The sequence below is a fragment of the Muntiacus reevesi genome, chromosome 4 (assembly GCF_963930625.1).
Source record: "Muntiacus reevesi chromosome 4, mMunRee1.1, whole genome shotgun sequence".
NCBI lineage: Eukaryota > Metazoa > Chordata > Mammalia > Artiodactyla > Cervidae > Muntiacus > Muntiacus reevesi.
In genome coordinates, this window is record NC_089252.1 from 101,731,028 (window position 1) to 101,743,959 (window position 12,932).

The 12,932-nt window shown below is 35.1% G+C and overlaps 1 protein-coding gene and 1 non-coding gene across 3 annotated transcripts in view; both read left to right on the forward strand.

Moving 5' to 3' along the window:
* DENND6A (DENN domain containing 6A) overlaps positions 1 to 12,932 on the forward strand; it is a 50,438-nt gene that overhangs the window by 21,934 nt on the left and 15,572 nt on the right. For both annotated transcript variants that reach the window (XM_065933437.1, XM_065933436.1), the window contains exons 4-11: positions 1,963 to 2,075; positions 4,211 to 4,291; positions 5,900 to 6,005; positions 6,593 to 6,672; positions 7,742 to 7,804; positions 8,603 to 8,658; positions 11,181 to 11,303; positions 11,867 to 11,962. In XM_065933437.1, the coding sequence (XP_065789509.1) occupies positions 1,963 to 2,075; positions 4,211 to 4,291; positions 5,900 to 6,005; positions 6,593 to 6,672; positions 7,742 to 7,804; positions 8,603 to 8,658; positions 11,181 to 11,303; positions 11,867 to 11,962 (718 nt within the window). The remainder of the gene's footprint in view (positions 1 to 1,962; positions 2,076 to 4,210; positions 4,292 to 5,899; positions 6,006 to 6,592; positions 6,673 to 7,741; positions 7,805 to 8,602; positions 8,659 to 11,180; positions 11,304 to 11,866; positions 11,963 to 12,932) is intronic.
* On the forward strand, positions 4,901 to 5,007 carry LOC136167959 (U6 spliceosomal RNA). Its single transcript, XR_010663130.1, has one exon. It is a non-coding gene; the product is annotated as a U6 spliceosomal RNA (small nuclear RNA).

Consider the following 12,932-nt stretch of genomic DNA (forward strand, 5'->3'; position numbering starts at 1 on the left):
GTAACAAGTAAAAAAACTGAATTGACTCACTCTCCAGTCCTCTTTGTTTCTTCCCTTCTCCACCAAAGAAATACTAGTTTCTGTAATTACATGTAGCTGTATAAACTGAGTTGCTTTTTAAAACACTTAAACATAATATAAAGTTGGGTTTCCCTGATAGCTCAGTTGGTAAAGAATCTGCCTGCAATGCAGAGACCCTGGTTTGATTCCTGGGTTGGGAAGATCTGCTGGAGATGGGATCGGCTACCCACTCCAGTATTCTTGAGCTTCCCTTGTAGCTCAGCTGGTAAAGAATCTGCCCGCAATTCGAAGAATCTGCCTGCAGTGCAGGAGACGTGGGTTCGATCCCTGGGTTGGGAAGATTCCCTGGAGAAGGAAAGGCTATCCACAAGTATTCTGGCCTGGAGAACTCTGGCCTGGAGAATTGCAAAGAGTCGGACATGACTGAGCAACTTTCACTTTCCCTTCTTTTTTGAGAACTTCATGTGCTAAAGAAATAGAAGTACTTCTGTGTGTAATGCTAATATACTAATAATAGAAGTACTTCTGTGTGTAATAATAGTAAGAAACTCGAGCACATTCTGTATTTAATATAATCTTATTAGTTCTAAATACAGTAACTAGGAAGAATCTGAGTGACAAACTACTTGTGTCTTTTACTTTTTAGAGCATTTACAGTTTTTTGTAATTATTGCCTGACAAGACAATGTTTTAAGAGGTTTGCTAAAATGATTAAAGTTTTAAAGCTTTATTTATAATTGAAATGCTTTAAATGAGAAGTCTATTACTTGAACCTTCCTGAGTCTACTATGTCTTTTTTTTTTTTTTAATTCTCATTGTGAAATATAAAACTCACACAAGGTCAAGACATAGAACTTTGCCAATACCACAGAAGTTGTCTCATGTCCCTTCCCAAACAGTATTTCCTTCCCCCTCTCCTGAGGTAACCACTATCCTTGATTCTTTTTTTCTTTTTATTAAAACATTGTAATATAATTTTAATAATTTACACTCCATTTACAGTTATTGCAAAATATTGACTGTGTTCCCTTTAATGTACAGTAATCATTATAGCTGCTCTCACATCCAGTAGTTTATATCCCTCATCTTCCCACTGCCTCTATTCCCCCCCACCCCCCCCACTGGTAACCAACCATTAGTCCTCTGTATCTGCAAGTCTGCTTTATTTTGTTAGTTTTGCTTACAATTTGTTTTCTTTTTTTCCCTTCACATAGAAATGATATCATACAGTGTATGTCTTTCTGTCTGACTTATTTCACTCAGCGTAAAGCCCTCCAAGTCCATCCATGTTGCTGCAAATGGCAACTCATTCTTTTTTTCCGGCTAATATTCTATTGTGTATATATGTGTGTGTGTGTGTGACATCATCTTTATCTGTTCCTCTGTTGATGGACACTTATATTGCATCCATACCTTGGCATGTAAATAATGCTGCTCTGCACACTGGGATACATGTAGCTTTGCAAATCACTACACTGATCCTTACAGTGTCAAGTTTCTTGCTTTTCCTTGTAGTTTTATCATCCAGCTGTACATTCCTAAACACTATATTTGCCTGCTTTTTTTAAAAAAACAACTATATAAATGGATTTGAACAATTTGTGTTCTTTTGTGTTTAGTTTCTTTTGCCCATTATTATGTTTGTGAGTCAACATTACATGCACACAGTTTTCAAAAAGTTTTAACTACATGGAGAAAACAGAATAGGAAAAACAGTAGAGGGACATAAGATGTTTGTTTTACTAATGACTTTGCCTCTAACTAGAAAAGATGGCTTTGAGCAAATCACGGAAACTGTCAGGGTCTCCTTTTTCTTCTCTAAAACATGATAGAATGGGGTTCAGTAATTGATAGGACCTCTTTAGCTCTAAGATATAGTGAAACTGGATAACTGATGTTATATGTGCTGTCCTTAATTTCTTTCATTTTTGTTTTCATTAGGTTGTCTTGGAGATACCCAGTTTTGTTTTAGATTTCGACAGTCTTCTGGGCGGAGGGTGTCACTGCATTGTCTCCTGGATCAATTTGACAAAGATTTACCAGTTTACTTAAAGGTTGGAAAAGTAGTAATAGAATAATGTTCTTGTGAGAGGAACTTTAGAACTGAGTTACCGCTTACAGCATTCAGAAATACTGTGCTTTTGTTTTCTTGCTGTATTATACTGCTGGATTTCCAAAGTGAGTCTAATTCATTGGGATTTAGTACATGAGTGAAAGAGACTTTTTAAAGTTATTGTTCTTAAAACATAACGCCATTGTGAATAATAGAAATTAGAATGTTGAGGTAATTTTCTTTCACTTGTTAATAGCTTTTTGTTTAGATGTGGAAGCAGGGAGTTAAAGATTCCCTATGGTAATCCCTACCAGCTTTACAGTACAATTATAGTTGTCTCTTTTTGATTTTTAAATGAGCTTTGGTTTACAGTTATTGTCTGCTAAAAACAGTGTTAATAATTCAGATGATTCCAGAGTGCGGAATTTCTCTTTGGTACAGTAGTTCACACCTTAACTGCATGAAGAATCATTCTATCTGGATGTCCTACTAGCACAGCCAATAAGAACTTGACATCTTTTCCCTCAAATAAATATTTACAGCTTACCTTCCATGTTCTACCAGTGACCCTAATCTTCTTCCAGTAAGGAAAGCCTTTAAAAAAAAAAGTCTTTAAAATCCTTAAAATGTCTCTTATAGCCATCTCATCCTTTCCATGACCTTGGCTATCACTACTAACATATTCTTTCAGCTGCTGATAGCTTTTTTATGTTCTTGGCATTGTATCAATAAGCGTATATTATCTTAATAATGAGATTCCCAGGTGGCTCAGAGGTAAAGAATCCACCTGCCAATGCAGAAGACAGTTTGATCCCCAGGTCAGGAACATCTCCTAGGTGAGGAAATGGCAACCCACTTCAGTATTTTTGCTGGGACAATCCCATGTACAGAGGAGCAGGGGGTGCTGCAGTCCATGGGGTCACAGAGTCAGAAGCGACTGAACACGCACATCTTATTAATCCTCCCTATATTGTTCTGAGAGAGTTCCTTTTGCAAACTTGAGGGCTATTGAAGATTATAAAATTTGCCCAAAGACACCCATCTCCTCTCTTTTTCAGTGCAATATATTTTATACAGTGTTCCTAGCTAAAGTGTACATAATATAGTACATAAAACAAATCTAAAATGATTACCTATTGCTTAATGAATAAAGAGCTAATGATAGTACTGTTTCCTGGTTCTCACTTTTTAGGCCTTCCAGGATAAAACTTTACCTTTTGAATTTCCAGCTTAATCTTCTTTCTATACATGTGTCATATTTTAGTTAAATTGACCTATAGCTTTGCCCTGAGGTAGCTTGTATTTTTTTGTCATTCAAAAACATCTGCCTCTTGAAATCTTTACTGATCACCATAGACAGGTAATCTCTTCCTCCTTGGCAGAGGGGAAAAAAAACTACTTTGTGCTTTTTTCATGGTACCTACCCTCCTTTTACATAATAGTCATTTTTGTACTTTTCTTCTCTCTCTTAGTTTGTGATCTTCTTAAGGAACTATGTCTTAGGCATCATTTTATCTTCTTTAACACAATGCCTTATTCAAAGTAGGTGGTCAATAAATATTTGTTTAAAGAATAACAAGGAACTGGGCCAGAGTTTATTCTATTAGGATATAAAAACTTTGCAAGTTTTTTTGGAATGTAATTGCCTTTCAAATTGTATGTTGATAAACATTCCAGTGTGTCATTATTATTGGGTGAAAAATAAAACAGTGTATGTAAGATTCAGATTAGTGTTTTAACTCCTTTTAATTTCTCTCTTGAAATTTTGTATTAGACTACCTCAAAAATTGTAGGCAGATTTTTAGAACATTAAGTGTACCATTGGGGAAAGCAGAATTTGATTATTTTCAACTTCCATTAACTACCACAGATATAAATAAAGAATATAAACCTTAAGTTGTAGAAGATAAATCTGTATGTTAGCTTTGTACTTTAAGCTATAATTATTTCATCTTTGGGCAAGTTAGCAGTTTCTATCTGTCACTTATTACCATGATTGTTGTTTACATTGGTGGAAAAGTATAACTAGCTTTTTGTGTATACCTCATATCTCAGTTTGAGTTTATAAAGGAACTTGCCATTAATAGTAAAGAATTGATATATATGTATGTTTTTAATTTGTCACTTCTTTCATAGAAAGATCCTGCCTATTTTTATGGATATGTGTATTTTCGACAAGTTCGGGATAAAACTCTAAAAAGAGGCTATTTTCAGAAGGTAATTTTCATTTATATTAGTGGAAACACTTTTACATCATAGTTAGAAGAATAAAAATTATTAGAATGAACAGTCTTTAAAGTTTCATATTTCATCTTTAAGCATACTGGAATTTATATTTTATCTTTTTTTTTTTGGATTGTAGACATCTGTCCTTAAGTTTTTAACTGCTATTGAATTTTGCCTTTCTTCTATCTATGTGCTAGATTCCTGACAGTAAGTTACAGTTACTGTATGAAACTGTCAAAACTCAGAAGAATCTGTTTAATTTTCACATTTTAGAGTAAGGGAAAGAATGAACAGATTGTGATATACTTACAACGAATAAAAGTCTGCAGTATGTTTTTTCGAAGAGCCACTAAATGTACTTGACCAACCTCTTAGGCATTACTGCTCCCACTCTAAATGTATAGTTAGTTCCAGTTTGATCCCAGCCTACAGGGACACACTGTTACCTACTGTAACTAGAACATGCCCTGGCCATGTATTGATGCTTGATGGAAAGGTGAAAAGTAATTTTCAAGAAAAATAGATTTTTTAAAAAATCAACATAATCCATATCTGAAGTGATCACAGAATATAAAGTGACAATTTTTAAGAATGTGGCTAGTGCTCGCTTCGGCAGCACATATACTAAAATTGGAACGATACAGAGAAGATTAGCATGGCCCCTGCGCAAGGATGACACGCAAATTCGTGAAACGTTCCATATTTTTATTACTCAGCCGTTAAAAAGAATTCATTTGAATCAGTTCTAATGAGATGGATGAAACTGAAGCCCATTATACAGAGTGAAGTAAGCCAGAAAGATAAAGAACATTACAGTATACTAACACATATATATGGAATTTAGATAGATGGTAACGATAACCCTATATGCAAAACAGAAAAATAGACACAGAAGTACAGAACAGACTTTTGAACTCTGTGGGAGAAGGTGAGGGTGGGATGTTTCGAAAGAACAGCATGTATATTATCTATGGTGAAACAGATCACCAGCCCAGGTGGGATTCATGAATCAAGTGCTCGGGTCTGGTGGGCTGGGAAGACCCAGAGGAATCGGGTGGAGAGGGAGGTGGGAGGGGGGATCGGGATGGGGAATATGTATAACTCTATGGCTGATTCATGTCAATGTATGACAAAACCCACTGAAAAAAAAAAAAAAGAATGTGGCTAAAGCCATTGAACCCTAAAATATAACAGTCATAGGTTTTAGTTTGAAAAAGCATCATCATTTACATTTTCTTTATTAGGAAGAGTTTATCTGGCTAATTCCTGATATTGCTTTGCTGACAAAAATAGTAGCTAGGCTTTGAAATTATCCATGATATTGATTTATTTATAGGAAATTCTTTTTCCTGGAGAGCAGAAAAATCTGTGGCTATGTGTTTATGTAGTAATAGGTAAAATGTAGTAGTAAGGATAAACTTCAGTGTTCTGCCACTCTAGTTTTACATTCCTTTTAACTATCTACTGTCAAAGCCTTTTTATTTTAAAATCCATACTTTTTGCTGAATTTGGCTTGTTAGTAATTGATTACATAAGAAATTACAAACTTAAATTATAGTCATAGGGAAATTAAACATCCTGTTTTTTTTCCCCTTCCAGTCCTTGGTTTTGATCAGCAAGCTACCTTATATTCATTTTTTTCACACTGTGCTCAAGCAGATAGCACCAGAATATTTTGAGAAGAATGAACCTTATTTGGAAGCAGGTAAGTTAAACATTGAATGAGTTATGTTGCTCTATAAAGGAGTTTTAAAATTTTTACTGGAAATGAGTGAAAAAAAATCAGTTAAGAATTTTGAGGGCTATGTGATGGAGAGATGTCAAACTATGCTTCTAGCATATTTACCTACAAACAACCAAGACGATATCTTTTATTATCTCCTTTTGAAATACAGATGATGCTTATTTTTTGGATAATGAACAAATACTGAGTTGCCAATTCTGATACTGAGAGTACTGTTAAACAGAAACCCTATGTCACTTGATACAGAAAGAAGACTTCCGCTAGGTTGTGTGCTTTTGTAGCTGATATTAGTAGTAATAAATAAGAAAACTTCTTTTAAAACCTTTCAGTGTCAAAGCGTGTATTAGCCAATTTATATCCTAGAACCTTGGTGTGTATCTTGTGAAATATAAGTTATTTCAGTACTTTTGCCATTTATCTTCCATCCTTCCCAGTATATTTTTTCTGCCATATAGAAAGCAAAAAGTGGAGTTCTAATTTCTAATGTTCCATTTTTAATATTTTAGTATTTCCACTTATACTAAAGAAATATTTTACTATATTTTCAGCTTGTAATGATGTTGATCGATGGCCTGCACCAGTGCCAGGGAAAACATTATACCTGCCTATTATGGGGGTAGTAATGAAGGTAATGATAGCCTGTATTTCATTTGTCTCTTGTTTTAAAGAACTGTAGGAAGTTCACACATGCATTTTGCATTTTAACTTCCTAATCACATTCAGTCCTATTGCTGCTTTCACTTCTTTGTCATTGATGTAAGGAATTGCAGAGATACCACAGTTTATCCTGTTGCACAAAACTGTCACACAGCTCCGCAGCTCACAGTCCTGTTTTCGTCCTGTCGAGTGTGAGGATGGTGGTGTTATTCTTATGTAATACTTGTGAATGTGAATGCCACCTCCTAGAATTGTACAGCTTCCTGGTCCTCCAGAGATGGATGGTATCACAGAGCACTTGTAGAATTGAGTATGAGTTAGTAAAATTTAAAAGAAATTAGGAAAGCCATTGGTTCTCAGTCTTATGAAATCTTTTTCATGTGTAATTTCAGGCTAATGTCCGTCTCTGGGTATTGTTCTCTATGAAGCTGTGTGTTTTTTGTTTTTAATATAATGAATTAGCATTTTGTTCTCAAGGTTTGTGTAAATGTGCTCTAAGTGCTTTTGCAATTCATTTTCAAGTTGGACTTATTTTTGGCAATGTTCTCTCTTTAAATGTCCTCATTTCTGTACAGTTTCTGTTCTGTTTTTCTCCCCCTCCTAAATAATCAAAAGTTGCTCTTGGCTGAGCGTTCTCATGGTTCCCTGTGAGATATATCCCGTAGTTTGGCAAGCTTGAGAGGGTGTGTTTGGGTGTGTGTATATTAATGAAGCGAAGACTGGAACAATAAGCAGGAAGCTGTGTGTAGTTGATGTTCTTTTCTGTTTTTCCATCACATTTGCTTCTCAGTGGGTTAGTGATTTCAGTGTGTGTGGGAATGTGGAGACCTTGGTTCACTTACCTTCTGCTGTGACTGAAAATATATACAACTTTTATTTTGAATCTGACATAAGTGTTTTGTTTTCATGGCTTTTTAGGCATTGCTGAGTATACCTTTCAGCTACAGGATAGACTGAGTGCTTCTGATCCCGCCTTGTAGTGGCTACTGTATAAAAAAAGGTCATTCTTTTGTAGCCAGAGTTATTTTCTTCTCTTTCAGGTCCGGATTCCCACATGTCACGACAAGCCTGGGACAACTCAAATAGTGCAGTTAACTCAGCAGGTAGTATGGTACTGCAGTAGAATAATCCAGCATATATAGTCTCTTTAGCAGAAATTTTCAACTAGCAAATTTAGAATTTCTTAGATTTATGTTACATTTCTGAATATCACTGAAATATCCCATTAAGTAATTTTTAATGAACTGATAATAAACTTCCTAATATTGCTCCGATTTTTGTTGTTGTCGTTCTTTCTCTGGTAGACACTGGAGAGCTCAGAATTTATACTGTAATTGTGAGGACAAGGGAAAAACTATCTTTTAAAAAAGATTAAACAAGGTTTGATTCTAACAAAACCTCTAATCTTAGAAGAATGGTCAACAGACTTCTGTTTTGAGGAAACTTAATCAAAAGGATTCTGTAGTTATGATTGCCTTTCATTTTCCCCACAGTTACATATGTTTGTGGGTGGGGATGAATTTTTCATTTGAAATTATTTAACTGGTATATTAGCATTCCCATTGTTCTTTGAATTAAATAAAAATGGAGAGCAATAGGAAAACTAGTTTTGCCTGTTGTATATATCAGCTGGTATTATGGAAGTATTCCATACAGTTGAGAAGTAATCTGACATCTGACTACTGGATTAATGCTTTGTCTGTGCAATCTGTGTCATTCTTGACCTTCTGCTGTGTTAGGGGAGACTGATAACACCCATTCTCTTTGTGGCTGCTTCTGGAGGAAGAGAATCCTAAAAGACAGAGAGGGCAACATGTCTTACTGATCATGAGTTAGATTTTAAAAACCAGTTTCTGTAAATTTCAGTGACATCTTGTCTGTTTGTCTTTTTTATCTCTTAGGGAGATGCTCATATATCTGTTATTTTACCTACTGTTCATGAAGTGGATCTTTTCAGGTAAAGAATAAAAAATTTTGTTAACTTCCTTGTCTCATTTGCTTTATGATATTGTTATTAATTTCTTTAGAAAATGAATGTTCCTATATCAAATGTGGGAAAAATTGGAAAAAAACAGTCATTATGTTTCACATGTTGTAAATCAATGATTCATTCCTGACTGCACATCATTTGTTTTGACTCCTAGGAAAATTTGTATATGGACAGAGTATTACATGGTAGAAACAAATTATTTTTTTGTTTGGTTGGGTGTGAGAATAGTAAATGAAATTTTTTTCCCCAGGGATGGCTTTTTTGGGGGACTTGCAGGTGGATTGGGAGCATAAAGCATGATTCTCCAGAATGGGAATATAAAAGTGGTACTAAAGAAAGATTTTAGCATTTTAGACGTTTAGCTCTGTCATTTCCCTACAGAGCCCTCACTATAGTAATTAACACTGCATTAATTTAATGCGTACCACCAGTGTCTATTAGAGGTTTCCTCTCTTGAATATTTAATACTTATCTCCCTCTCAATAAAAACTACTTTGTATAACAGATATTACTAGTACAATACAGAGCTTTCAGAGAGTGCTTCAACTTCTAACTTTACTTCTTATCTGTTTGTGCCCTTACTAATAACATATTGAGGGCAGAAGGAGAAGGGGACGACAGAGGATGAGATGGCCGGATGGCATCACCGACTCAATGGACATGAGTTTGGGTGGACTCTGGGAGTTGGTGATGGACAGGGAGGCCTGGTGTGCTGAGGTTCATGGGGTTGCAAAGAGTTGGACACAACTGAGTGACTGAACTGAATAACATATTACTATACTTCAGAGAAGAACTAGTTTGCAACTTTGATGCCTTAAGGGCATCCCGCAGTTAAAGTCAGTTGGTCAGATGTTTTTCATATAGGTCTTTTCCATGTTTCCTTTGCTTATTTTAAAATTTTATATATATATATATGATATATATATAAATTATTTAAAATTATATATAATTATATACATTATATGTTTTAAAAATTTTTAAGTTTTATATATTCCACTTTTCTAGAAGTTCATGATTATTTCAAAATTTTATGTATTTATTTATATAAAATTTATACATCTATATAAAATTTGGAAACAATCACAAATTTACAGGAAAGTGGTAAGTACAGTACAGAAAACTTTTTCTTCATAGAACCAATTTATAGTCAGTTGAAGACCTGATGCCGCAATCTTCCCTTAATACTTTAGTGTCTATTTTCTACAAATAAGGACTCAGTGCAGCCATAAACATTGGGAAATTAATAATGATAATACCATCTCCTACTAAGATCACATTCAAATGTCGCCATTTGTCACAATAATATCTAGTTCAGAGCTGTCTGTTGCATTCAGTCGTCATGTGTTTTCAGCTCTCTTAGTCTGGAACATTTCCTCAGTCTTCCTTTCATGCCCTCAGATTCTTGTAGATTACAGGACATCCCTCAGCTTAGGTTTGTCTGGGGTTTACCTGTGATTATCTTCAGGCTCTCTGTCTTTGGTCAGGAAATAACCAAAGCTTGCCTTCTTACTGATAATGCTTACTTTGATCATTTCATTGGTTTGGTGTTCCCCAGCCTTCTCCATCAATAAGTTTTTCCTTTTGTATTGCTTTTATTTTTGTGAGTTTTTTTTTTTGCTTTTCCTTCACATATCTTTTCTTGCCTTTGAGTAGTTAAAATTAACTTTCCCCAACTTCCAGCTCACAAATTTGTTTTGTATTTTTATACTTAGAAGGTACTTGTGTTTTTTTTTTTCCTTTCTTTTTCTTTCTTTTGTGTATATGTTTTCAACTAGGTACATCAGTTGTGATTTTTATAAATAGATAAGTAGTTTTCCTCTAATCTACTAGGAAAAATTTTGACACAGCTAGGAGAAAATTGCTAAATTAGTGAAAGTTACTAGACGTAACTTAGGCTAGGTAATGTACCAGAGTTCTGTTCCTACATGCTTCTATCTAATTCCAGGGCTACTGTAAAAATGTGCAGCATTTCTTTAGGGAGAGGATCTTCCTAGGAAATCATTCTGTTATTTGGCATTAGAACCCCACTCCATTGTGATTTCTTTTCATCCGTCCTTTAATGTTGAAAGCATTGACATTGAAATTAAGTGCATCTAGTAAACATCCTTTAGAAAATTAATTTTTTCTTTTTCCTTCATCTTACTTAAGAAATTGAAATGTAACAAAGCAATATTAATAAACTAGATATACCGTATGGTATAGGAATTTAATAATCATCTAGTATGCTTTTACTGTTAGCCATTCTGCGTGTCAGTATATTACATTTAATTTTGTAAAAATTGGAATAAAATCACTATATATTTTATGTGGATAAAAGGAACTTATATCTCTATGCATCACCATATTCTGTGTAAGCAGATTTGTATATCAGTTCAAGGTATTCATAGCTATAAGAGTTGTATCAATATGAAGTTTTTAGAATCACTATATAGGAACTTAAACCCTGGATGGATAAGTAAGACTGTCTCTTCTGTGTAAACACCTTCCAGGTGTTTCTGCCCAGTTTTCCTTCATAGTCAGATGCTTTGGGAGCTGGTGCTGTTGGGAGAGCCCCTCGTGGTCATGGCACCGTCGCCATCAGAGTCTTCAGAGACTGTTTTGGCACTTGTTAGGTGAGTATATTTGGTTCCTGATGGTGACAGTTACAACACTTTACTGTCTGTGATTGTTTGCACACTCATTGCATCGATCTACACAATAACCGGTGAGAAGGTAGTACTCACTATAGCACCGTTTATTGATGAGAAAATTAATTCAGGCTCCATTAGGGCTGGAACCATGTTTTGTTTTGTTTTTTTTCTCAATAATAGGCACGCTCATTCACTCACATAAAGTTCACACCTGATATCAGTAGTGCAGATGTTCAGTGTCTAGTAAAAGGCATGTAGTTAGTGAATGACAGAGTCAGAATTTCACCCCAACTTCTCTTAAATCCAATGTGTTTTCTGTATTTTAGCCACTCGGTAATTACATATCACCATTTGTCCTGAAACAAGCTTACCATTTATTGAAACAGATAAGTGATCTCACTGGGGTAAACTCTATGCTACACTTGATCTTAGCCAAAAGGCCGAGAAGCGATAAGGGGGGTAAACTCTATGCATAGAGGTTTTATAGTTATTGTGTAGGGCCTTTAATTTCTGTCCTTTGTTTACATGTGTTTCTTGCTCCACAGCTGTATTTCTCCATTAAAGTACTTCAGTGATTTCCGACCTTATTTCACTATTCATGATAGTGAATTCAAAGAATATACTACCCGTACTCAAGCCCCGTGAGTAAACAAAATAACTTCTGTTGACCAAATATTAACCTTTATAACCAAAGTATTAAGAATTATTTTTGGTAATAATTTAAAAGTTTAAATTTTGAACTTATTGCCAGATTGATTTTGTAAAGGTACTTTTGAGGAGCAGCTGGTAATAATTTCACATTTCAAGAGTCAGTATCTTATTTTCTGTAAATGATCTGCTTTACCAGTGGAAGCCATAATTGTCATTAATAGCTAGCTACCCAACTATGCTTTTAGTTCTATCTTTGTTCTTTACTTCACGACCTCTTACAGCATCAGTTATCTTTTCTTGCTCTGTAACTTCCTCTTTCTTCCCCTTCCTCATTAAGTCACCATGCAAACATATAAAAATTCTTCTCAGTCTATAAAAGGGGCAAAAAATATCTTACCTTTCCCTCTTAGCTCTTGCTCTATTGCTCATCTTTTTTTCATAGCCTAGTTTCTAGAATAACAATAAAAATTTCCTTTTACTGCCTCCACTTCTTGGTTTCCTAGCTGCTTCTCAGTTCATTGCAAATTGATTTCTCTGTCTCTGCTGAAGTTAAGAAGACCCTTCTCACTGCCTTGAGCCTGTGGACACATTATTGCCCTGTTTTTTCCTGCCTTCCCTTTTCTTGTGACATTCAATCCATTGACCTTGAAAACACTTGAATCTTTGATGCCATCTCACCTGACTGTCTGGTGGTGTGCTGTCTTCTCTGCAGACTTCTCTTCCTCTGCCAACCCCTTAAATGTTGGTGCTCCCCAGTATTGTGTTCTGGGTTCTGATTTCAGGCCGATAATTCTTTCTGAACAGTCTTATCTGTACCCACAGTCTCTGTTAACACCTGCATAATGATGACTGAAATTTACCTTCCTAGTTCAGATCTTTGCAAGGTCTTGACCTCTATCTAGATTTTTGTTTTTGTTGTTTTTTACTGTGTTGCCACCTGGCACCCAAAACTAAACATGT